Raw genomic sequence first — 26342 nt, forward strand, 5'->3', positions numbered from 1 at the left:
TTATTATTTTACTAAGCTCTTGATTTGGTTGCTAGCATCTTCTCCCACTTTTTGTTTTGGGACTGAAAGCAGCAGTCTGGGACTGAAAGAAGATTTAGAGAGAAGCTCAGGCGAGGGAAGGGAGAGGCAGAGCGGGACATCCAGTAGTTAAATGAAAAGAGTCCCTGAGGGATGGATTCTGCTGCTGGGTACTGCTTGCAGAGTAGGGTGCCACTCATCATGGGACTGATACAGTCTCATCCCCTCAGTTGCAAGGGCTGCATGCCAGAATAAAACTGTTAAGAGGAGTAATCACCTCTGCAGGTGCAGGGTTGCACAGGTCTGGCAAGGCAGGTTGTAAACACACAGTCCCACCTCCTCTGCTCTCTGGCCAGTGCTCTTCAGTTGCCAGTATATGGGATGTATCCTGCTCATAGGTCTACCCATCATTGCCAAAGCTGAGGACTGAAACTCATGAGTTTGGCATTAAAATCATATACTACTAATAAGAGGATTCAAACTTTATTTTTTTAGTTTAAGGTTTAGCATGTGCTGGATCACGTTGCTCAAACTTCTTTGCAGTTAGGAAAACTATTAGCTTCTTTATGTGTATTTTATTTTCTTTAAAGGAAAGATGGGATTATTACCCACTAAGCACATCCAGTAAACTGAATATCAAGAGAAATATTGACCAAGTCTGATGAGATGTGATAAAACTGCATGGGTTAAGTTACGCTTCTACTTTCACAAAAGAAGGAGCAGGCTCCTGGTGCAGAATAGCTAGCTGCTGAAGAAAATCCCATTTAATGAAAGGGCAAACTACAAATAGAGGCAGGCACTGAAGTTTGAAGTATTTTTAGGGTCTCATAAACCAAAAAGTAAATAAAGGTAAATCTTTCCGTTTTCATGAAAAAGCCTGCTATTCTTGATGCCGGTCTCGGCCGTGCTGCCATAAGTACTCTGTTCAAGTCAACAGCCCCTTGCCAAGACCTATGGAGCTGCAGTATATTGCACACTTACTGATGAATAAAGTAATGAATTTGTGTGAAAGGCAACAAGATACAGGTTTCTGAAGAGCCCTGTTTGCCCTCACCCTACTGACGGCTCTGGCATCCTCTGCTAGCTCAGCAGAGGCTTAGGTTAGCTGAGCTGGGGCTTGTTGGCTTCTTAGGGTGGTGCTCACCCAGCAGGGAAAATTGAAGCCTGAATGCTAGGACCAATGGGATCAGACAGCAACCCAGATGGATACATGGGGAATAAAATACACTTGGCTGCATTACTTTCAACTGATTTAGTAGTGCTTTTAGGTAAACAGTCCCCACATATCCATTGCAGCCAGTGAAACCCAACCTGCTGCAGCCAAATGATCTCTGGTTGCTGTGCTGCAGAAGAATTATTTTGGGGTGATATGGACGTGTCTGGCAAGGGAGAGTGAATAGTAAATGTTATGCTGGAAGAAGTTGCATGAGGAAACCCAGTGGACTGTTATGCGCTTGGGCAGATATATAGTTTTGACATCCCACTTAGGAAATCGAGTCCCCTGATCCTGCAGACTGGTCATTTTTTGAAGGCCTGTTGAAATTGGAGTGCTTATCCGTGTGATTAAATGCTTCCAGAGCTGGCACCTTTGATGACATAGGCATATCTTTCTCATGAATTGTAAGATAGATGTTGTGGTGGCCTGCAGTGCTGGAGTAATGACAAGGCTATCATTAGGGATATGTTGGAAGTTGCATCATCATTTTATAATGTGCAGGCCGAGGAAATGAGGCTGGAGGAGCCAAGCAATATATCAGCATTCATCGCTGATATATAGCTGGCCTCTCAGTTCTGAGCCCTTATTAACTGCCTTAAAAAAAATATAAATCAGAGATTATTGCTCCTTTTAAACTAGAGATCTCTCTGTGTGTGGTGGACTTGGAGGGACCAGGATGTTGCCAGCGTGTGATGTTTTCACTCACTGCTGTAACCCTCTTTTTTTTTTTTTCTTCCAAATGATATTTTTCAGGTCATTTAGTTTCACAGCTCAGCATTTTGGAAATAACGTGGGTGTAAGGAGCTGCTTTGATTGCAGCCATAAGGCCAGGATCTGCACAGAAACAGACCGGCCCTGCCTTGGTGTGGGTCCTGGGGGCCAAAAGAGGCCTCAGCCCATCATTTCCAGGGCTTTTCCAAGTCACAAATCATGGTACCTCGGGAAGATGATGTTTCATGTGAGGCTTGGGTGGAGGGCACCCACCTCCAGCCCACTGGGACCTCACCAGGGGATGGCCACCTCCCGCACACCTCCTCATGCCCAGCTGACAGCGCACCCAGCCTGGTGTCCTGGGGACAGGAGAAGCCCCAAATGGCTGAGGTAAAATGAAGCTCAGGAACTTTGTGATCAGTTTAAAAAAATTAAAATAAAAACAAACTATCAAACTTCAGTGCGAGTGCTGCTGATTTCCTTTCGACCCCTCCCTGGCCTCATCCCAAGGGCGTGGATGCAGGTGGGCTCCATTTTCCGAAGGCGGGCATCAGCGGCGTGGGTCATGGCCACTGCGCGCTGTGTGGCTCATGCACGGGAGGCCACTGCGAGGAGGAGGAGGGGGAGGAGGAACCTATTCATTCCCTGAGGGCTGTTTATGCTTTCAGCTCTTTTCTCAGGCTGAAGAAACCGGGTGTCGCTCACCCACAACATCTGCAGCTCCACCACAGCTGCATTCTTTCATTTTCTCACTCCACAATTCCTGGAAATCTCTGCTTTCCCTGAGCATGGCTGGTCCATGTGCACGACAGCTGAACTATCCACAGGATTTAAGAGTCCCTGATTACTCCTCATACGATGGACCAGAACAGCTTCATTGTTATTGCCTATTCCAGAAAGGCCACATGCCCATTTTTATATGCACATGAAGGATATCTCGACATCAATTTGCCCATAACATGTTATGTTTACTGGTCACTAAATAATGCACCATGGGCTTAGGGGTGTTTAGCAGTTTTCAAATCCCTCTGAAGTTGCTCAGAACTGGGGACACCTCTTTTCCCAGCTCAAAACCCTCTTATGCTGACAGCCTCCTTGCCCCAAAACCTCTGTTGCAAACACCCTGAACGGGGATCTAACATAACGCTGCTGATGATAGAAACTTAATTATAACAGGGTGTTTGCAGAAACACGAGACACTTAACAGTTGTTTTCTATTGTTCTTTCCTTGGTTACACATTTATTTTAAGTCTCTCATCATTTATTTGGCATTCGGAACTGTGTCATTACAGTTTGCTAAGAACAGTTGTTTGCGGTACTAGGTGTACAAAATCAGTTGCACAGTTTGATCCAGAGCTTTACAAAAAAAGCTCCTAAATGTAACAGGAGAAAACAAATGGCTAGAAGAGGTCAGTTAATGAAAGTAAAAAAAAATATTTTTTTTTTGCTTTAAGAGACTTTTCAAAAGGTTACAGCTGTAGCAAACATAATTTCTTTAGCTGAAGGAGGCCCACCAAGAAAAAAAGTAGACTTTCTTTTGCTCTGTAACAGTCTTCAGCATAATTCTGCCCTTACTGTAACCTCTGCGGCTTGAAGAGCTGCTGTTGGATTAGAAATCACATTGAAAATATCTCTTACTAACATTGCAAATAGCAGATTATTAAAGTGGAAAGGGAGTAATGCAAATCTTGAACCTGCCAAGTGTGCCTCACACACTTGACGCTATGCATATGATTTTAAGCATTAAGTTTGTGGGGATGACTTCTATGTGGAAATTTAAACAACTAAATCTTTGCAGATTCTGGCTTCATAGGGAAGTGGACCCATGGCTTTTCCTCTTGTTTGTTACAACTTCTGAGATAATTTTGCATTTTTCTTGTTTACAACAATGAGCTTAATTGCTGTTGTTGAGCATCAAGTTCTGTGAGGGATTATTTTTTAGGAAAAAGGGATTCTCACCAGGAGGTTGAGTTGCACCATTCATCCATTGAAAGGGAATATTTTACTTGTGTTTTAAATTAAAAATCAATAGAATATGTTTCCTTAGCAATTTAGCATTTACAGAAATATTTCCATTGTTTTTAGAGTGGGAAAACAAAACAAAAATTGTTTACAGTGCATGAATCTAAATGCAAATTTGGGTCAAGTATAAGACGACTTTATAAAGGCTCCAAACCCTTACAAGCATATTGGTTATGGAGTTGTCCTTCACTGTACAAATAAAGAGTTGCAACCAGGGGTTATGAATGGACTGATAAACTAATTTTTTTTTGCTATTTGTTTTCTGCTACCTTCCAGGTTTATGACAGGCCACAAAAACATTCTGCTCTGCACTATGATCCGGGCCTCCAACAAGACTTCACCGGTGACACCTTAAAATCAAAGCACCAGCAGAAAAGTAACAACCAGCACCATCTTGACTGGTCAGCGAGCTCTGATACTGGATCTGCTTCTCAAAGCTGCATCAACACAGAACCCAGTCGAGAAGCAGTTAGTGCCACCAAGGTCTCCACTCTGGAGCCAGGAGTTTCCTTCAGCAAATCCCAAGCAAAGAAGACCTGTGCCAGCAGCATGTGGGGGCAGCTGTCGGCCAGTAGTAAAGAGCTTGCCATTTGCAGTGCAGTCCCATCACCCAACAACATCAGTGCAGCCGCCCAGCCAAGCAGCGCCTCTGAGTGCAATGGGCTTTTGCCTCTTGGTGATCAAGAGGGAGGTGTGCAGCTGGAGGCCCCCGATCAGCCCACCGGGAGTACAAAGAAGAAGTCCAGCAAAAAGGACTTGATAAGTCAAACCATCCAAACCGCAGACATCGAATGGGTGAAGAGTGCTCAGAAAACATTTGACAGCAAATCCCATGACAGCATGGAAGGGAAAAAGGAGTCTTACTCAATGGACAGTGTGTTGGATACATCACCCTCGAAGCAGAATCCCGCTTCTGCTAGCAATTGTGAAAGTGACACCAGTCACGTACGAATTACTATCCCAATAAAGTCTCCGACAACAGATACATCTGGCCACAAAAGGAAAAAAAGGCAATCCACAAAATCTTCCATAGAGAAAACTATCCAGGAGAAAAGCCTGCCTTCTGGACTTGCTATTAGCAGTGAAGTAGCAAACAGGACTAGCTCTCAACCAGAGGGGAGTAAAAAAGATCTTCGAGCCACAAAGCCAGGGAAAGTGATTGAAAATGAGTCCCCCTTAGTAGCTATCGACAGCGGTGTGCTCACTGACAAAGCTTCCCCCAACAGTGCCACCAGACTCAGAAAATCTGTAGCTGTGACATCCACTCTCCTACCCACCAATCTTCCCACAGCTAGCAGATTATCTGAGGTCCAGCACCCCAAACATGCAGCTAAGCGGCGATGGACCTGCAGCAAACCTAAATCTATCCTTCGGGAGACCTCCATGACAACATCTGAGAAGCTGATGGTGGAGCCTCCTTCAGCCTATCCCATCACACCATCCAGCCCTCTGTATACCAATACAGACAGTCTTACTGTGATCACACCTGTCAAGAAAAAAAGAGGACGACCAAAGAAACAGCCTTTGCTCACTGTTGAAACCATTCATGAGGGAACCTCCACCAGCCCAGTGAGTCCAATCAATCGTGAATTTCCAGGAACAAAGAAAAGGAAGAGGAGACGGAATCTGGCCAAGTTGGCCCAGATGGTCCCAGGAGAGGACAAGTCCATCAGTGAACTCAAGTTTCATAAAAAGGTCGGGAAGCTTGGGGTCTTGGATAAGAAGACCATCAAGACCATTAATAAAATGAAGACCCTCAAGAGGAAGAATATTCTCAATCAGATCTTGTCCTCCTGCTCCAGCAGCATAGCTCTGAAAGCAAAAGTCCAGCCACCATCTAGTGCTGGGCCAACCACTATTGATGCCAGATTAGGGAAGCAGATCAATGTCAGCAAGAGGGGGACTATCTACATTGGTAAAAAACGGGGCAGAAAGCCAAGAGCAGAGCTGCAGCCTCAGCCAGAAGAACCTAAGACAGCCATCAAGCACTCAAGGCCTGTTTCCAGCCAGCCAGAAAACCCAGCAGTGCCTTCCAACCTGCAGTCACTTGTGGCATTGTCACCAGCAGCTATTCATCCATTTTCGACACAGTTAGTGGGGACTAATGGCAACCTTAGCCCTGCAAGCACTGAAACAAATTTTTCAGAGTTAAAAACTATGCCAAATCTTCAACCTATCAGTGCTCTTCCTACAAAAACCCAGAAAGGAATGCACAGTGGAACTTGGAAGCTGTCTCCACCCAGGTTAATGGCTAATTCACCTTCCCACCTCTGTGAAATAGGTTCTCTGAAAGAAGTCACACTGTCACCGGTGAGCGAGTCTCACAGCGAGGAAACCATACCAAGCGACAGTGGGATAGGTACAGACAACAACAGCACTTCTGACCAAGCTGAGAAAAGCTCAGAATCCCGCCGGAGATACTCCTTTGATTTCTGCACCCTGGACAATCCAGAGGCTATCCCATCTGACACCAGCACAAAGAACAGGCATGGTCACCGGCAGAAACATCTCATTGTGGATAACTTTCTCTCTCATGAGAGTATTAAAAAGCCAAAGCACAAGAGGAAAAGGAAAAGCCTGCAGAACAGAGATGACCTCCAGTTTCTAGCAGACCTTGAGGAACTCATCAATAAGTTTCAAGTGTTCAGGATTTCCCATAGAAGTTACACATTTTATCATGAAAATCCATATCCCAGCATCTTCAGGATTAATTTTGATCACTACTACCCTGTGCCATATATCCAGTATGACCCATTGCTCTATCTTCGCAGGACCTCTGACATGAAGTCTAAGAAGAAGCGTGGTAGACCTGCCAAAACCAATGACACCATGACAAAGGTGCCTTTTTTACAAGGGTTCGGTTACCCTATTCCCAGTGGGAGTTACTATGCACCCTATGGAATGCCTTACACATCAATGCCTATGATGAATCTTGGTTACTATGGTCAGTATCCAGCTCCTTTGTACCTGTCTCACACACTCGGAGCGGCTTCCCCATTTATGAGACCTACTGTGCCCCCACCCCAATTCCATGCAAGCTCTCATATGAAGATGTCCACCACTGCCAAGCATAAAGCCAAACACGGAGTGCACCTACAAACACCTGTGGGAATGGGCCTTGGAGACATGCAGTCCTCTTTGGCTCCTCCAAAGGTTGGAGGAACAAGCCTTTCAAGTGTCCGACTTCACAAAAGGAAACACAAACATAAGCACAAGTATAAGGATGAGCGGATATTGGGGACACATGAAGATCTGAGTGGTCTCTTTGCTAGCAAGTCCACTGGCTTCTCCAGCCATGCGATCAACGAAAGGCTAAGCAGCTCAGATAAAGACCTCTCCTTGCTCAACGAGAAAAACAAGCATAAGGAGAAGCAGAAGCACCAGCATTGTGAAACCGGACACAAAGGCTCAAAGAGTAACTTTGAAGTAGATACGCTGTCTACGTTATCACTTTCTGATGCCCAGCAGTGGACACAGAGTAAAGATAAAAGTGACTCAAGCAATGATCCCATTGACTCTTGCACAAAGAGATGCTCTGGTAATACTGAGATTAATGGAAGGTCAGAGTCCCTGGACATGTTTGGTGAAATGAATTCCTTGAGTGAGAAGCGGGACAACGATGCAAGTGGGAATAAAAGAAGAAGCTTTGAAGGGTTTGGAACTTACAGAGAAAAGGACATTCAGCCCTTCAGGACAAATAGGAAGGACAGAAGTACTTATGATTCTTCAGCCTCTTCAGGTAAGCTCTGCTTTATTCTATTTTAACTTACTGCATTCAAATTTTAATGCTGAACAGAGAGGGACTTGCCATTTACAGCAAATATGTTTATGAGTCAATAACTTCTCTGGCTTTTTGTAATTGACTCCCATTCTGCATCCAAACTTTGGGGAGATCGACAAGAAAGTTGGCCATACATTAAGCCAAATCCTTTAAAAGTCTTTGAGTTGTTACACAGCATTTTTATAAATATTTGTCCTGTCTTTGCCTCTCTCTCAGCTTGTTGCGCTTCCTCCAAAAATCTCACCATTGCATTTTGCAACAGCAGCAATTATAATACCTGTTGGCAAGGTAGGCATCCCTCTTATTGGTGTCTAATGTTGTGGGGTGGTAGTCGTTGCCCAGCCTTTGGGAGAACAGCCACAGTACTGAGCAGAGAGTCTCTGCTCTGGCCCACAAAGCGTACAAAAGCCATTTGTTGATGGGATGGACCAGATGCGTGGGAAGTTGTGGAGCTGGGTCAGGGTCCCATGACTGGTGTAGTGTACTGCTGATCCAGAGGGACCCATCACAGTGATAGCTGGGCTGAATATATGGAGACCCTGGGTACAATCCTAGTGTAAATCTGTCACTTCCAGTTGGCAGGAGTCATGTAAAGTAATTATCCTGAGCATTGAGTGTCTGTGGGAAGGGACTGGTGTCATGGAAACAATAAACCCTAGCCGACTGACTCTGAAGAGTTTTAGGACTCATTACTTGGAAATATAAGCTGGGTAGATGAGGAGGGAGGAAGTTCCTTTCGGCTACTAAGGACATCTGTTTCTCTCCTGCAGAGGGGGGAAAAAAAAAGGAATCTGAATCTTGTCTGAGAGACTGAATTGTACTTTACAATAGGGAGCTGCTTTCATGATGACACAGAGGCAAGTGTTTTGCTGCAATATAAATGAATTTAGCTTGGGAGCAATCCCAGAGCTCCTGCACCATCATATATTTATCACAAAGCAGATTTCACACTTAGTTCTGGAAAAGGGTGAACTTTACTGAACAAACCAGTGGTGAATGAGATTCTGATGTGCTAAAAAAGAGCTTCAAAGAAACGTAATTCATAACCTCCAAAATGAAAAGAGAATCAGCTGAGAACACAGAGGGAGCAGAGAATTTGTATATCCTGCCAATGTAAGGCTCTTAAGTTTTTTATTGACTTGTAACTTATTGAGATCCAAAGACTGCTCCTGTTTAAGCCACCTAGACATTTCCATTTCCTTCACTGAGACCAGGAGGACTATAGCAATGAAAAGCAGTCTAAAATGAGAGCTTATCCCATGAAAACATTCCCATTCATGATATCATATTATATCAGAACAATTGTGACATCCAGAAATGAGACACCCAGAAATATTGGAAAAAATACCGAATTCAGTCACTGGTTATATCAGGGTTGCTACATGCCTGACAAAGAACAAAATTATTCTCCACCAAGTGCTGTGGTAGCTATTGCATTAAGGAAGTTGTGTCCTAGCAGACAAGGGTTAAAAGTCTTCAAAATTTTTAACAAGAATATTTCTCAGTTTTTTAGTGGAAGTTACTGATTTCACAGTTTGATAACAATTGGATTTGTAGCCTTTTTGCTTTCTGAACAGAAGATGTTTGCTAAACCTGTACTTTCAAATTTATTTCCCTTAGGCGTAGCAAATTGTCAAGAGAAAATTCTCAGCGCTGCTGAACCCAAATGAGTTTCCAAAGTAGGGGCATGATCCCCACCAGGCTGACTTGGAAATAGAATTGGTAAAGAAAAAGTCCATTTCATGTTAATTTCCTTCAGTTTATTGTCCATGATGATAAAAACGTAAGATGGAGTGGTAGAACTTGCAGTAGGAGCTTGATCAGATTTCCTGTTTAAACTTTTAAAACTGGTTCTCATTTAAACTAAAATTATTATTTTTATTTATTTTTACTTTTCATGATTACAACATGATTACAACAATTGTTCCCCATGACCTAATCCATCAAGTCACAGATTATGAACTGGTTTCTTCATTGTCAAGCTATTATTTAGATGGAAAAATCATCAGCAGTTAGCTAAGCAGAGCCAGCTAACCAGAGCCATACCTTGCACTACAAGGAAAAATACTAAAACTAAACAGCTCTGCCAAGAAAGGCCTGGAGCCAAGACTGCTCATTAAAGCCTAGGAACAACTGTCTGCTTATGACTGTCTAAGATCTCAGTGCAGCTTTTTTTCCTCTCTGCCTTTGACCTTCACTGGGATTCCCAACAGAGGTCTGCACTTGAGTCTAGCCATAACTATTAACTGGTTCCCACTGAGGAGGGATTAAACTTTTCCATGATAACCTTGACCTTCTTTCTCCTAATTCACCTTGCATTTCACTGAGGTGGCTAAACAGTGATTGACTAATCATAAAAATAAAAGGTAAAAGAAAAAAAAACCCTATGAGAACATATAGCTCTGTCCCAGGAGGCGATTTCCATAGCCTGGTTGCTCTTGCCATTCGGTATTTGTCATCTTTCACAATATAAAAATAATATATAACAGAGATAAGAGGAGACATCCTGAATATTCAGATGAAAGCTGAAAATAGATTTATATCACAATTTCAGTGTTATCTTTACTGCATGGGCATTTTGGCATGCTCAGTAATGCCATTTGCAACTTCATTGTATGTTGCTGGAGATGAAATATGGAGCAAAAACCACCCATGCTCGGTAGAGATATCTGTGATAAGAGTGATGAGAGAACCATTTAGTGCTCTTTGGCGTTCAGGCATTGCAGTTTGTTTCAGTGTAGTGTGCTGGTGCAGGTGCCATTGTACTGTTGTTATTTTTATTATTATTATCTGTGTTGTAACAGCACTTAGCCATTTCTGAAAAGTTCAGTGTTCTCTGGTGCTATGTAGTGGTCATGCATATGGTAGAAAATAGTCCTGCCATATAACCTTAAAGCCTATGTATGATTTTACAATCTAGAAAGATTAGGATGTCAAGGGAAGAGTTGTCCCTCTTACTTTCTGGAGGAGCTGTTTGCAGTCCTGGCACAAGAAATCTATACCAAGAGTGAAAGTGTCCCATTGAGGGACTGCCACCAGCCACCTTGGTTGGCCACAGCAAACGTCCATTCCCTGTACTGCACCAGCTTGGACTATCACTGGCCATTCATTAGTGGGGACCTTGTGAGCTTTGGCTCATTTTACATCTCTTGGGACCTCTTGGGGTTAAACGTGCAGTGTTAATGCATATGGCTATTCTCCCAGTGCACTGTCTGTTTCTCCACCATTGTTCTGGAGAAACTGGAGTCCTTTCCATAAACACTAATTAATAACTCTTCCCACCTTCCTTCCCATCCACTCCCCATGACCTGTTGCTTCCTGCTGCATTTTTCTGAAAGTGCTATTTTTGTAAGATCCCTTGTGCTCACCTAACCCTCTTGCATTTAGAAAGACTAATCAAAACTAATTAAACCCTGCTTTCCTGTTTGGCTGATGCAGAAGACTAGTCCAGTGGCATTAGTCTGGCCTATAGGCAAGGATGCAGCAGAAGGTGTTTCAGATCCTGCCTTGCCACAGTCATACTGTCACTTGGGCACATCCTAAACTGAACTTTCAAGTTGTGTGCACCAAGCATTGACTCAGTTGACTACCTCCTTCTACTCCCTGCAGCCAGAGGTACACCTCATGCATTTGCAAAACGTTGTTGGGGCCCCTCTGGCACTCTGTGACCTGAGGCACTGCGCACAGCTGGATGGCTGATCCTTTCATCTACTCTCCAGTAGTTACTAAAGCCCCAGGTGAGGGACCCAGGGAGAGGCCACAGATTGGTGCCACAGCTGAGCTGGGGAGACTGAGAGCAGAGCTGTATTTTAAAGAGGTCCTCATAGCAAACTCCACATCTCTTTGTCATGTGTCTGACTGCTTCACTTTCATATGTGATGCTGAAGAAGAGACTTGCATTGCTGATGAGCAGTCTCAATGCCATAGCTTGTGCCTTGGAAAAAAGCAGGAATGGTTACCTCTTCCCTATTTCCTTAGGTGGGCAAATGAGGAAAAGCACATTTAACATTTTAAGGTGCATAGATAAGATGGCAATTTGTGTATACAACCTGTTTGATTATGTCCTAGTTACAATCATTGCAGGCCAGGATGTAGCTGGGGGTGAAACAGAGGTCAAAAGTCACTATACGCAGGACTGTATTTCTGCTTTTCTTTGTAGCGAGACTAATCAAGGTCTATGCTACTTTACGCTCACAGTATTTCTGCCTCTTTTTTTTAAGCGATGATTATACAAGCAAAGATTGCCTTGCTTGCATATTGGGCATCATGGCTCAAAGATCAGCTAATAAGTACATGGGTTTCAGCAGATATAGCACAGACACCATGCACAGCAAATTTACAGGAATATAAAGTTAATCATATGCAGCTATTAGGAAGGTAGTAATCATCAGTCTCCGAATGCTGGGTAGTTAGCATGACAAACATGCTTTACAAATTAATGCTTAACTTACCTACAAGCCCCCCCACGCCTTCCCCCCTCAACATCCAGCAGTGCTACAATCTGAATTTCTTCTGATTTGATCTTTCCTCCTCAGCTAGTCTGTATGGTGCTGGTTTAACTCTGAAGGAGTCAGTATCAGCTTTAGATGGAGGATGTGCATCACACAGTGAGTAGTGTTTGGCCCTATGACTTGAGTGGGAGAAGAGGGGCTGTGTCATGCATGTGTACATATGCAAGTCACACTTATTAAATGCACGACTGTATGTTGTATTTGTTTAAAGTTATTTTCCAATGTCTTTATCTTTAAAGTACCCTTGTTCCTGTTAAAAAGCCTTACATTGGGTGATTAAACCTTCCAAAGGGAGAATAGGAGGAATACTGGAGGAAGGGAGGAGAAGTGACAATCAAATGAATGAACAGCATTCATCTGATGTCAGTACAAACACACATATAAGTAACCATGCTCTGCTGAGGAGTGTCATTTATCCAGATGAGATTTCTTCCCTGACAAAACTCCCCTCCATGGCTCAGTTTCCTGCTGGAATGGGCCGTTGCCACACAGCACAGAATAAATATCTGGTTCGTCCTCTCTCAGAAGTCAAATGCATTAGTGTGATTTAAAACAGGACTTGCTATGAGCAAAAACGAACATGGTGAAATATTGGCAAAGCCACCATGAGTTTTGTTTTGGTTTGAGGGGGGTGTTGTTTGGGGTTGTTTTTAAGAAACAGCATATGCAGTTCTGGACTATTATCATGAAGCCTTAATCAGCCACACTTTTACACCAAGAAAGGATCTGTATTTCAGTAGTGGGTAAGCATATTTGTTCTTTTGAATGTATATGGATGACGCAGGCAAATAGGGTTAGCCAACTGCCTTATTAATCAAACTTTGCTGATTTTTGTATAATAATACTTTCCACAAATAATTTTTTTTTATAGCTCTAGAATCACAGAGTTGGTTCATTATTCTGCAGTGAACACATTATTTCAGTAATAGGGGAAACAGTGGTCCAACACTATATTTGATGAACATTTTCTCATCTGACCAGCTTAGAGACATAAAATGAATGTCTATACTGGCTGGGTCTTGCATATATACTCATGGATGCACCTTTACATAATGGAACAAGGGAGGAGAAGTGACAATCAGGTGATGAACGAAGTTCATTAGATATCAATTCAAACACACGTATAAGCCACCTTGCTTTCTTCAGTAGTGGCATTTGACTCAACGGGACCTAGGTGTCATATGGCATTGCGTGCATAGATGCAGAGGCAGGCTGATGTGTGGTCCAAGGTTTGGAGACCCATCTTCCATATCATAGTTTTCTCATGTGACTGCAGAAAAGTATCTAAATTGCAGTAAACCTCAGTGTCTGTCTGGAAAAAGGGGATAAAAGTGGTTTCCTGCTGTACAGAGCCATGGTGAGGTCTGATACACAGTGATGCCCAGCAAATGCAGCGTGGGAGCAGTGGCAGTGCTTGAAGCGGATGGGAGAAGAGCCAGATGTGAACTTCACTTGCTGAGAATGTATGGAGTATTAGTCACCCTCCCTTTCCCCAGCTCTGCCTCTGCTGTGGTTTCCTCAGACACCCCAGGCTCCTACATAGCTTCAAGCAGCTGCAAAAGTTTTCCAGCCCCAGTGTCAGTGGGGAGGGTTGTGCCCTCCTCCTGTGTCCTGTGGTGAGGGACAGGCACTGTACAGTTACGGGGTGAGTGTCTGTACCATCTGGCCCATAAAAGTTAGCATCAGAGCTTTACAAAATACCATTATTTGTAAATACAATTACATTCATCAAAGCAGCTGTTTGGGCCCCTGGATGGAGTACAACCAAAACTACTGAAATGACCTCCAAAAGCATTATCCAGCCCCCTTAGGATAAACATCCTTCTTGTTGGATGTTTTCTAAGTCTTCTGCAAGTCCTGGGGAGAGGAGCCAAGCTAGCATGACTGTTACTCCATTCTGCCCACGGCATTTCCTAGAGGAATGGGCTGTTGAGGGAAAACAAAAATGGTGGGGAAAGCAAGTCAAAGCTTTCCTTGAAAGTGTTTTGACCAAGGCATTTGAAATACAGTGAGATTTGTTGTTGTTGTTGTTTTAATGCTACCACTTGCTTACTGTGTTGCCTCCAGTGTTTGCACTGACCAAGGAGAGAAGAAACAAGAGGGAAGCTGGAGTGGGAGAGGGAGCTGGAGTATTTACCACCCAACCAATCTTTTATTTCCTCTCTTAATGATTGTATGTTTATTGCGCTGCTTGAGGCTCAGTACAAAGTCTTTTGGACCGGCGATGAATTAATCAAATTAAATGCTGTGACCCCTTTGCTTTTTGGGAGTGTTACAAGCCTCCCAGCACCCTCCTAATTTCTGCCTCTTACTTTGCTCTCTGTCCAACAGTCAAGTGGTTCTTCCTTCACAACTTGGCGGCTCCCAGCTATTTATCTTTGCTCTTTCTGGCCAATGCCAGAATGTCTTGTTTGAAGTTTTTATTTAGTCCACTGCTGGTTTATGGAGTTGTGCAGATTCCATGTTGGGTGTGCAGCAGCTTCGCATCAGAGACAATTGGCTTCTGCTGGGCTCTTGGCTTTAAAAGGCAATAAAGAATCACGGCTGGATTCTCATCTCGGCCCAGCATATATCAAGCGTCTCCCCATTGAAATCGGTGAGGTTGACTTCTGGAGTGAAGTTTCTGTCAAGGCAAAAAGAGGTTGTGGGGCTGGGAAGTCCCATCCGTGGCTTCGGCAGGGGCGCACCAGAGTCCTTGTGTCTGTGCTCTACCTGCCGGGTGCTGAAAACAGTCTTGGTTCAGCATTTGTAGAGATTTTCTTAGCTTGGAGGAAGAGGGTGGGTTAAGATTTTGACAGTGCACAGTCTGGATACTTGTGTAAGTAGCAGTTTAAGAAGAGTTAGAAGGAAAAGTGTGTGCTATAGCTCACTTTAGACTATACACAATATAATTTCTTGCTTGAAGGCACTGATAATCTAGGTACAAGGTGAGATATCTGCTCAGATGCATGGAGGAAGTAAAACAAAGCAATGGCTGTATCTATCTTCACTATTAACCTGCTGGTCACTGTGACTCAGAGCTGGGCATAGGAAGAGCTGTGCTCTTCACACTTTCACTCTTTGCCGGTGAGTGGGATCATAAAGCACTCAGGGCAACCTGTGTCCCATCCAACCCAACTGCAAAAGTGAGAGCTGGGGTCTGTGACCTCCAGAGCATGATCTGAGGCAGCTTCTCCATTCCCGCTGCCTACCAAGAGTTTTATATTCATGTATCACAGCAAAAGAAAGCTGAAAGAGCATTATCCCAGCTGCCTTAGTCTGCCTGATTGCAATAATGATGCTGAACAACAAAAGGAGTAAGAATGCCCTGTTTTAAGATTTCACCAAGAAGGAAGTCAGAATAATTCCTCTATAGATCAAGGGCTGAGGGGAGGGTTGGGAAAGGAAAGCTTTGACTGACCATGGAGGAGTTTTTACACAACCTCAAAGACTTGAAAAGACCCAAGGACTCATAATAGGAATCGTTAGTGATTTGTCATTGAAAACATACAGCTGGGCATGGATCCCCATAGGCTTTTGCAGCAGCACTGAGTCTGACTGAGCTTTCACATGGGGAGGTGCTGATTTCAGGAGGCTTCGGGAGTATGTGCAATGCAGAGTTAACTTTTAAGCAAGAGCAGGACTAGACAGCTCAGAGGGATTTGCTAATAAGCTATCAAGCCGTGGGTCACTGGTTGAAATTTAATCTGCAAGAACAGTGACAGAAAATCAAATAAAAGTGCTGACGTCAGAGTGATGCTGGAGCAGCAGCAAAAGCATTGCCAGTGCCTCATGCAGCACACACAGGCAGCTTAAATAAACTGGGAGCAAACTGTGAGGAACTTGCCTGGTTGATCCCAATTGCAATATATAGCTCAGCCAATTTGTATTATCCCTATCAGTAACTCTGTCTTAGTAGGGTTTTTTGTGAATGACATCAGCATATCTCATCACAGAATCTGACCCAAACCCAGCGTTATATAGTACTAGAAACAGAGTTGTGGAGACATCTAGGTAGAGTTTGCTCAGCAGTGTCATGGAATGTGAATCAGCAATGTACCACAAAGCACAGCAGTTTGCAGTTCTGGTGATGGAGGTTTTTGCCATTAGGTCCCACATCAAGGCCAGCAGTGATGGCTTTCCCGTTCCCGGGCTGCTTGGCACTGTCGCTGAGACGACTTGATGGTTTCACCGTAGTTTTCTCAGGGCTGGGGAGGGCCCACATTACTAAGGCTATAAAACCAGCTCTTATGCTTTTCACAGTTACCAGAGGGAATATTGGTGACAAAAGGGACAAGGGCACCAGATGCCCTCAGCAATGGTAGCCGTACTGCATATGGGGGTCAGTGTGTTGGGGCAGGCAGGCTTGTGCTGATGCTCCTCACCCCACTGACGTGTTCGTTGTCCTTTTCACTGATTTTTAGGAGCAACTCAGTGGTCCTTCCTCTGCTCCCAAGCAGCCGGGCTGAGGATACGGAGTCTCTCCAGATGGCACAGAGCTGCCATTTCAGCTCTGTGTCTTTGGCCTTCCTCGCCTCCAGTGTAGGCAGGGAAGGGAGCAATAGTCAGCATTGTTTTCTGTGCCAGCTATGATTAGTTGGCATAAAGAGCACTTAAGTAAGTTGACACAGCCTTTGAGTTGCCTGGTTTGCTTAAAAAAGAAAAGAAAAAATCCCTGGACTACTCCAGGTTCTCTTTGTTGCCTGAAGTCTAGTCTGCACCAGTAAAACCTTGGGCTTATCCCAGAACTGGGGCGTGGTCAGTTGCAGAATGTTTGTCATTCTGATATTTATTTATTTTCTATTTAAAAAAAAATACTGTGGGAGAGCAACAAGTTAAAAAAATAGTTAAACTCCAGATTCATACAGATTTCCTGTTTTGCTTCTTAACAAAACCTCAAAACCACTTTGAACAAGTTTCCCACCTCATCTGAGGGTGGAGTTGTGTACGTCCTACACGTGGCCTCCAGAAGTGCACCCAAGGACAATAGCACATCTCCTTTGGCACGGTGGGGCCAAATTTACTGCTAGCAGGGCAGTCAATATGTGCGCCTGTGCATGACTGCCCAAAAGAGCTTCTGACTCAGCCAAGTACATTGGAAAACTTTAACTTTTCTATTTCCAACAAAACAGACTGAATGGTAGAGATGTGGCAGAACAGAAACTGGAGACATTTGATAAAGGGATGCCTCTCCGAGATGCTAGGCAGATATTGGCTGTTGTCGGTACGCTGGGCGATCTGTCGTAATTTCATTGATTTAATCTGATGAGACAACATCTCAGTAAATAAGAAGAGCAGAGAAATCTATTGCACTGAAATTAATGGTTGTTGCCTGATCTCCTCTTAAATGAATTCATTGCAATCTGAAGCAATGCATGCATTTTGCAAACCTAGCATTCTTTGGCTCCTACAGTGCATCATGACATTACTTTAGGCGGTAAGGAAGATCTTATTTGTGATATAGTGTGCTGTGGTAGACGGTAAAGCAGCTAGATGCCTGGGAACTCTGGATGGAGCTATGGCATTTGGGTGTGTAATTCTAAGTAACAATAAGCAGCGCTTAACATTTTATCCCACACTAGAAGCGTATCCATTAAAAGTTTAGCCAAGTCAGCTGTGCAAGTTCTTGCATAAAAGGACAAACTGCTAAAACGTTAATAGGAGCCACTCTTATGTTAAAGAGTGGGTAGAGCAGGATGCATTAACCCACATTCTCCTTCTCTACTGCTAATCTGGAGAGAGTCTTGCTGAGATCAAAGAAACCTCTAGCAGGTAAAAATAATAAATCAAGCTTAAGCCCAGGTTCAGGACTCCTGAGTCTTTTTCTCGGCTCTGTTTCTGAGATGCTGCATAGTTTGAAGAAGTCAGTGAATGTGATTCAGACCATCCATGAGTCAACTTAAGTCCCCGTGAGAACAAACTGGATGTGTCTAAGTCCCAGGGAATGGCTCAGTCTGTTTCATCTGAAGAAGAACCTACATCCCAGAGAAACTGAGTGTGTATATAAATCTGGACAGTGTGTTTTGGACTTAAGAATAACTTAAGCACATAAGCATATGGTTTCGCGTTTCGCATGTGTTCAGTGACTGACAGCTCCTGGCAGTCCATCATGACTCACAAGTGGATGAGGAGCTGCTAATATCTCCTGAGGTGTTGAAAAGGGCTCACTTCATTAAGTCACGGCCTGACCAAACCGACCAGTTTTAGGTGACGTTTAGCTAGCATGGAACACCTCAGCAAGAGAAATTTTGGGCATGTTTATACTGTTTTTGTGGGCCAAACCAGAAAGAGAGTCTATGCCTCTGGACTGCTTGTTACAGGCTGGCTTGTGTTCACACAGCTGAGAACTGGGAGCATCTGAAGTGGACAGACCGATCCATGCTGCACAGCGCTTGATCCTGATCTCTACTGGGCAACATCTCCCTGTAGCCCTGGGGTACAATTATAGTTATTTCTGGGTTGTTTTTTTTCCTAACACAGGTGCCAAAATAGGGGCTTTTCTGCAGCAATCTTCTTCCTGTGTGCTCTGGGAAGTGACAGGAGGGATACTGGGGTTTGGGGACTTGCATTGCAATATTGCACCAGGTAAAGAGCCAAAGTTGTGTGGTGCATGTCCACACTGTGCCTGGAGCAGAGCCTGGAGCACACTGTCATCTTGGCCATGCCCAGCTTTCCTCTTGGATGGAACAAATGGCTCCCTAATGGCCAGCTAACAAGTGCAGAGTGTGGAGGACCTGGATACCAGGGTACAGGAGAGGGACAGGTCAGTCTGGCAGTGTGGAAACACCCGGGCATTCCTAAGTGCCAGCTAAGCCTGGGGCACGAGGGAACGTCTGTTCCCTGGCCTAACTCGATTCATGCCATTTATCTCATAGAGCTCTAAAATAGAAGATTTACAAGCAAAAGGCCTCCCCTTCCACTGGGCTGAAACTCTCTAGCTTCTGCATCTTACACTTCTGTTTGTTGAGCGGTCGACCTTCAGCAGGAGGAGGCAATGCCTCCACTCCAGCCTTACCTGTAGCCTGGTATAGTCCAGGCAAGTGGAAATGCTGGGGTCAGACCCCCTTGGGCTGGACAGACTAGATCTCTAGTTTTCTATTTTCTGGATAAGTGCTCAAACCATTAATATCTTGTGCTTCCTCCCCCAACTTATCCCACAACACAGGTACTTGCCCTTCAGAGGGTAATTTGCATTTTGATTCCCACGTAAGCAGGATTGCCCACTGTTGAGGCTTGAATTAAGCACTTACCCAGCCACACTCCTGAGAATAATATTTCCTAGTGCCTACACCTGAGTGGCTGCATGCAACCACACTAAATCATCCCATGAAGGACCCACAGCTCACTGTTCAGTTGATGGAGAAATGTGTGAACATCACTTGGGTGCTATTTCAGAGGCATCCATCTCTGCATTGCTTGTATAGTTTGCATAGGCACCCGCCTTAAGTGATCTGAATCATTCTGCTGGAGCCAAGCACCTATTTTTTTTAGATGTTGCAACAAATAAATTGAGTGCCTAAAGCAGGCAGTCTCAATCTAGCCTTCAGGGTCTCCATGTTTACCAACTGATATAATGATATAATAGTCCTTGCCCAACTCAAAGAGCTGTTGCAAGATTTTAATTAATTAATACTGGTAAGGCTTTGAAATGTTGGAAATGAAATGAGGTCTGTAAACGAAGTGTATTATTATGACTTGACAGCACTTTCTACTTCACTTTCACACCATACCTGAGCACAGAGCAGGGCAGCTGCATCCTCTGGTTCATCATGAGTCACGAAGCAGCCTACTTAAAATGTAGATAGTATTGATATATTTACACTGGTTAAAATGTTCCAGGGAAGAGACGTTACTTCTCACTCCAATAATGCTGGCCAAAGTGCTGGCAGCTCCCCCTCTTTTTTTTTCCTGTTTCTCAGTATTACTCCATCTATACTGGAGTCCTCAGTCACCCAGCACTCAGTGTTTAAGCAAGATGTGCCAGAAGGTAGCTGGAGATGTGAGAGTCCTACTAGGATCTGCAGAAGACCTAATTACTCCCCATTGACAGTGCTGGCTAGCACAGGTTCTCATCCTGAGCACTATAGTACCCCAGATAGCTTTTGGTCTTCCATTTCTCCAGTATGATTGATGTTAATTATAGCCATGCAGTTTCAATGGTGAGCAAGACACCCAAGAGAAGTTGGTATCCCCGAAGTCCTTCTTGTGCTTAGCATCAGATTAGCACACAAAACTCCTTGGACTAAGTCCAATGGTAGGTCACACCATTTCATCAAAATACAAAATATCTCATTAGGTTCTTAGGTTTAATTCTTCTCTATATGTAAATTCTTAACAAAGAATGCTATAAACTTACTCGCTAAGCACTTTGCCTCCACTGCTATGTGAAACACAGGCAAATGTTACAGGGTAAAGACAGGAGAGAGGGGGAGCATCTGCCACTAAACAGTATAACTCCATGTGATGCCACTAAACACCCAAGGGATGCTGCCATTCAGCTAGCCACCAGGAAGAGATGGCCTCAGGAGGAGGTGGCTGGATGGCCATGCAGATGGCTGGTATAGTCCTATCAGCAGGTCTCCTGCACCAGGGGCAGCTCTTTTCATGTGCATATGGTACTGGCAGCTTCTGTTGCTCCTGACAGTGTGCAGGAGGGGTCCTGGCATTGCTGCTTGGCCCTCATGTACTGTCCTGATAGTGTTCAGTCCACTAAATTGGACCGAATGAATGATCCTTTTGTATTGACCCCTGCCACAGAAGAATATTCATTTTTCCAACCCATTACTGAAACTAGAAAGCATCATCCCTTCTGTAATTATCATCCTTATGTCTTATGCCCTCATCAAAGACAGGTTTTACATTTACCACCAGGGATAATTCCTAATTCAGGAGATAAGAGATGCCTTGAAGGCCAAGTAAAATTTTACCGATGTAAACTGTCTGGTGGTCAATGGAGTCTCATGTAAACTGGCCACTTTGAGTCAAGTTCAGTCAGAAGTGAATGTCACAGGAGCGCATCTCTCGATGAGAGTTGACAAGCCAGTGGAGTTTGTGCTCTTTTTACATATGCTATTAGGTATTAAATATTCTACCTAATTTATACGTGGTGCTTTTCAGCAGTAAATCTCAGACTGGTTTTACAAGAGAAGTCAGTATTTTTACCCTCATTTCATGGGGCGGATAAACCAAGGTGCAGGGAGGTCTAATGCCAGAAGGTCAGTGTCAGAGCGAGAAACAGCTAATTGCAACAGATTTAAATGCATCATTGTGCATGAGTGTCAGTAATTCTTATTCCAGCATCAACCGCAAAGTTATGCAGGGATATCAAAGACAGAAATAGAGCAGTACTGACCTCTTCTCTACAGATAACAATGTGCTCTCTGGAGATTTTTTCCCCCAGAACTGATAAATGACTTAAAGAAGAACAGGTGCCATTTCTCCACCTGGGTGACTATGCCCAGAGGCAATAGAAGTAATTTTTAAGATATGGTTTCCCTCCTATTTACATCAAGCTAGTAGCAGTGTTTATTTTAACACAATTGCCAAGCAACTTTATTTTTAGATCTTGTCAGCGTAGTATCATTTTGTAATTCTTGCCTTGTTTAAAACAAGTAAAAACATTTCAATGGGAACATGAAATTCACTGGAAGAATTATTGCTGCCTCACAAATATATAGATAGCCTAAGAAAGCAGTGATCTTCTCTTTCCCATAATGAGAAATGCCCCAAATCTATAAAGCATCCCTAATATTTTACTTTAAAAGACCAGATCACAAGTTGGGTTACCTTTCAGTAAGAACTTTTTATAGATTTTCCAGCTCTTAAGGGGTTCCTTAGGGAGTCTTATTTCATCCAAATGACATTGTTCTCTTGATGACTATCACACTCCTATAGGAAAATTTGCCAGTGGGGTATAATCTTGGTTTAAAAGGTCCTAGAAAATAATGCAAAATTGAATAGGAAAGAAAAAAAAAGAAGAAAAAGAGGAGGAAGATGCAGTTTGTGAAATTCACGCAAATAAGAAAAATCCAGTTGCCATGAAGACTGGTCAGCCACATGTATTTCTATAAGCATGTGTCAACCTGATGTTCTACACTTCTGTGTTTTATTCAATTACCACGTTTCAGAAGAACGTAATAATTGCCATACTGCATCTACCGTATCCGGTATCCCATCCAAAGAATGTGGAAGAGAAGGAATGTAGAAGAAGAAAATGGCACGATGTGTCTGTGGAAGGCATCTCTTCCTCCTTCCCCTGCTTAACAGATTGGCTTTTGTCCTTGTGAATCACTTTTTATATCCCTTCTTTTTCTCTTCCAGCATAATAGTAAACACTCTTACCATCTACACTTTGGAAACCCATGGGGTCTTTTTGTCTTCATAATACTTTTGATAAATCCTGCCACAGGAAGTGAAAGTTGAAATGTGACCAGTCTATTAGGAGCAAAAACATTAAAAATGAGAGCCTTCATGGAAACCAGCTCCAGAGCAATAGCAATGATTCATAAAATATGAGGCTCAGCAGAGAGAAACTGTGGGCAGGGCTAAGATTTCAATAAGGATGCATCCTGATTTATACTAGGTAGGACCTGGAGAAAGATACCTTTACACTGCCTGAATGCCTTCTGCCCTGGGTGTTGCCAAAGGAGATGAAGTTTACAAAGAAAATTCATTTATCCATTAATGGGCAACTACCTCTAAGGAGGAGAGTGACAGTTGTATAGTGGTGCGCTGAAATCCCACACACGTTTTAGGGACTGGAAGACTGTGAGTAGCATTACAACAGGTACTTGGAATTGCCCTAAATGTGGTTTTTTGTTCCCCAAATTTCTCTTGTTCTAACTAGGATATATAAGATACTTTAAAGGCAAGTTTAAAGAAATAGATTTTCCAGACTGACTGCCAAAAAACCCAGAAGAACCGTCTAACAATGTGCAACCTATGAGTGCCTTTTTTCAGCAATAAGTGATATTTTTCAGGCTGCAGAATGACATTGTTTCATCCCTTGGGTTTTCATGCACTTTTTTTTTTTCTTTTGGCAGGGCTCTTTTATTGCACAATGATGATATATTTATTTTTACTTTTAATTTTCAGTCTTAGAATAGGCCTTTGGTGGCTAGGAGAAGTCATGACAATGAAAAAGATTCCTCTCCAAGAAACAATATTCCATTTTTAACCATAACATCTGGCCAAATTTTAATAATTTCTTGAGGCTTTATCATGAACATATTTGTGGATCACTTACTAAAGACATCCATTAAGGGGGTTTTGATAGTTTAGGAGGCCTAAAGAAATCATGTTGGACAATAATGTGATGGCAATATTGTCACAATAACTGTAAAGGACCAAATCTTCATCTTCTTAAATTTCGTCACTTAACAGTTATGTAGATCAAGACCCCATTCCCTTAGCTATGCTACGAAGGATACCATCAGGTATGAATGAATGGATTAATAGCTCACCATTTACCCCTTTTGATTTTCACTTGTCAGTTGATTTTGTCAGTGGAGCTACACTACTCGCTTTCAGTGTGCATTTATTCTCCAAAACACTACTTAGTTTCCTCTGAACTAGCAAATCTGTTGAGTTTAAAAGGAGAAGAAACCAGGGGATGTCTACATGTAACAGCACCATTTTTCATGAGAATTTTTTGATCTCACAAAAACAATGTGTATCCAGAGCTTTATACAACCTAATAAATGACCAGTTGACACTGTGCCTCTAATTGTCCTCAACTGGAAGCAAAAATGCTGTCTGTGAGCCAAAGCTGATTAACGCTATTGGTTGATGAATTTTCTTTTTAAAAAAAAGGAGCCAAGGTGGAGCCACAACAGCTCTGAACTTTCGCAAGGACTGCCTCTGCTTTAGGGGAATTTTGATTTTTCCTGCTGTTTTGTTTGTTTAAAAAAAATGGTGATGTCTAATCTTCAGGAACATACCTCATCATCTAACCCACAAACTGTTGGCAAAATAATAAACCTACACAGAATGTACTGTTAGTTTTTTGTTTTTTTTTTTTTACTTCTTCCTTTCAGAGGTATAAATCACAGCTTTTTGCTTTTGCAAATTAAAGTATAGGCTTTGCACTGGATAGTTGGCACCGTTTCTTCTGGCCAAATGTACCATGCTGCTTCCAAAGAAACTGTGGACACCGAGCTGGCTATAGTTTGTCTTTGAACTCATTTGCAAAACCTCAGTCTTTATAGGCCTCCAAGAAAAAATATACATAGTTTATTTATTAAGTTGCAGTTTAACTATTTTGTGTGCAGAATTGCTGATGGTAATTCTATATGGGTTTTTCAGGTTTTTTATTTGTCTGGCTGAGTTCTTGCTGTTTACTTCTTCTACTTTACATGAATGGCATCATCCTGCCATATAGGTCCAAAAAACCTATACTTTTCTGATTATCTTACACAGGCTGAAAAGGTTCCTGAATAGAAAATAGTTCTTTTGCTAGTTGGTTGCAAGAGTAAGTTTCAAATAAACCATACTCAACTATTATTGAGTAAATATACTTCCCATTGTATTTCCAGAAGTCCTCAGCTACGTTTGCCTTTATGTCTTTGTAACATAGTAGACAAACAGTGCTATCGTTGCAGCTTTTGCTGCTAAGTTGTCTATAAGTTGTATTTCTAAATAGTAATACAACTGCTAAGTTGCATTTCTAAATAGTATGGAAATAGGAATGCACCATGGTCTCTCTCCTTGAAGCACTTGCTGGTTTTGTCTGTCAAATATAGTTTAAAGTTTTGATCAGCTGAATGTTCGGCAAGGAATAAATGAAAGCTATTGGTGTGTAAAACATTGCAGGTCTTGTGTTAATCTTGGACTTTTCCCTCTAGCATCCTTGTACTGCTTTCTTCTGCAATGCTTCCTTTCTATTGATGTGATGCCATCTTTGGTACTCTAACAAAGGGCTATATAAATGTTTGGAACCCAGAACAGATGTTTTTGGGCAGCTTTCATTCAGTTTTCCAAGTTCAGGCATAAAACAAGATCCTGACCACTTGTGGTTACTGTAGATTGGATGATTTTTTCAAAGGAAGAGTAAGCGTGCTGGGTCCAATGACTTCCTGTCTTCTGGCATCCTACCACATGTCTTCTTTACTATACCATAATGTTTCTCAAGTTTGCTTTTGTTTCACTCTCATAATTGGCTTTGTATATCCACTGACTGATCTGATTTTCCTATCGAGACAGGGCTGTTCACTCCAGATTTTCACTAATGTAACTGAGAGGAAAATTTGGTCCGTATGCTCTGTAATAAGGTATATCATCACTGTCAATATTTTTCTTCTTCCCATCATTCCCCTGCCATATGGCAACTTCACAGGAAAGAACTGAACTGTATATGTTCTAAGTAGGACTTCTTCATTCCCTGCAAAATCAAGGTTGGTTTTAATACCATTCAGATTTAAAAATGGAGGAAGTCCTTAATCCTTTAGCATGGGATTTTCATCTAACTTTAGTCACCCAAAAGTTAGGCAACCAGTAGAAACTAGTCATCTGAGCTCCTCCTCTAGTCACTGGAGGGAGGAAGCAATTTTGTGAGGGCGATTCATTGCATCCTAAGATAAGAGTTCGGGGAAATTTTATTGTTGTGAACATGAGTACAAATCTCTTCAATATCCACTGGTCTTAATGGTGTTGAATTGATGAATTGAGCTGCAGACCCAAAGGCAACATCTGTGCTGGTGAATTGAATGGGGACGGGAGATGATTTTTCTGAGCTGCTGTTAGCCTGTTCCCTGGCACATTTTAAGCTCTCTCCAAATAACACCTGAGCATGACTCAGTGGGCATCATGAGCCAGGGACGGTTTTCAGTCGGCAAGACACAGATAAGACTACCTTGTTTTGGGTAGGAAATTTAGTCCTAGCAATACAAGCCATGCCATCCACTTGCATTCAGGATTGGAAAATGGATGCTGGCTCATTTTATTTACTTGTGTAGATATAGTCAAAGAGGTATAAGTAGTGAAGAAAGCAATATAAGAGAATGAAAAATGAACTTGAGAGTTTTTCATTTGCATTGCCTGAAACTGGGACTTGGGTGCAAGTAGCAACCCAAGAGACAAGAGCCACTGTTAGTGAGACTTTTCTTAT

General features: G+C 42.8%; 1 protein-coding gene across 4 annotated transcripts in view; it reads left to right on the forward strand.

The window, feature by feature from the left end:
* The window catches only part of SETBP1 (SET binding protein 1), a 279898-nt gene that overhangs the window by 185164 nt on the left and 68392 nt on the right, over window positions 1-26342 (forward strand). For all 4 annotated transcript variants that reach the window (XM_075488907.1, XM_075488908.1, XM_075488909.1 and 1 more), the window contains one exon: window positions 4244-7706. In XM_075488907.1, the coding sequence (XP_075345022.1) occupies window positions 4244-7706 (3463 nt within the window). The remainder of the gene's footprint in view (window positions 1-4243; window positions 7707-26342) is intronic.

This window comes from Mycteria americana, assembly GCF_035582795.1.
Source record: "Mycteria americana isolate JAX WOST 10 ecotype Jacksonville Zoo and Gardens chromosome Z unlocalized genomic scaffold, USCA_MyAme_1.0 Scaffold_18, whole genome shotgun sequence".
Lineage (NCBI taxonomy): Eukaryota > Metazoa > Chordata > Aves > Ciconiiformes > Ciconiidae > Mycteria > Mycteria americana.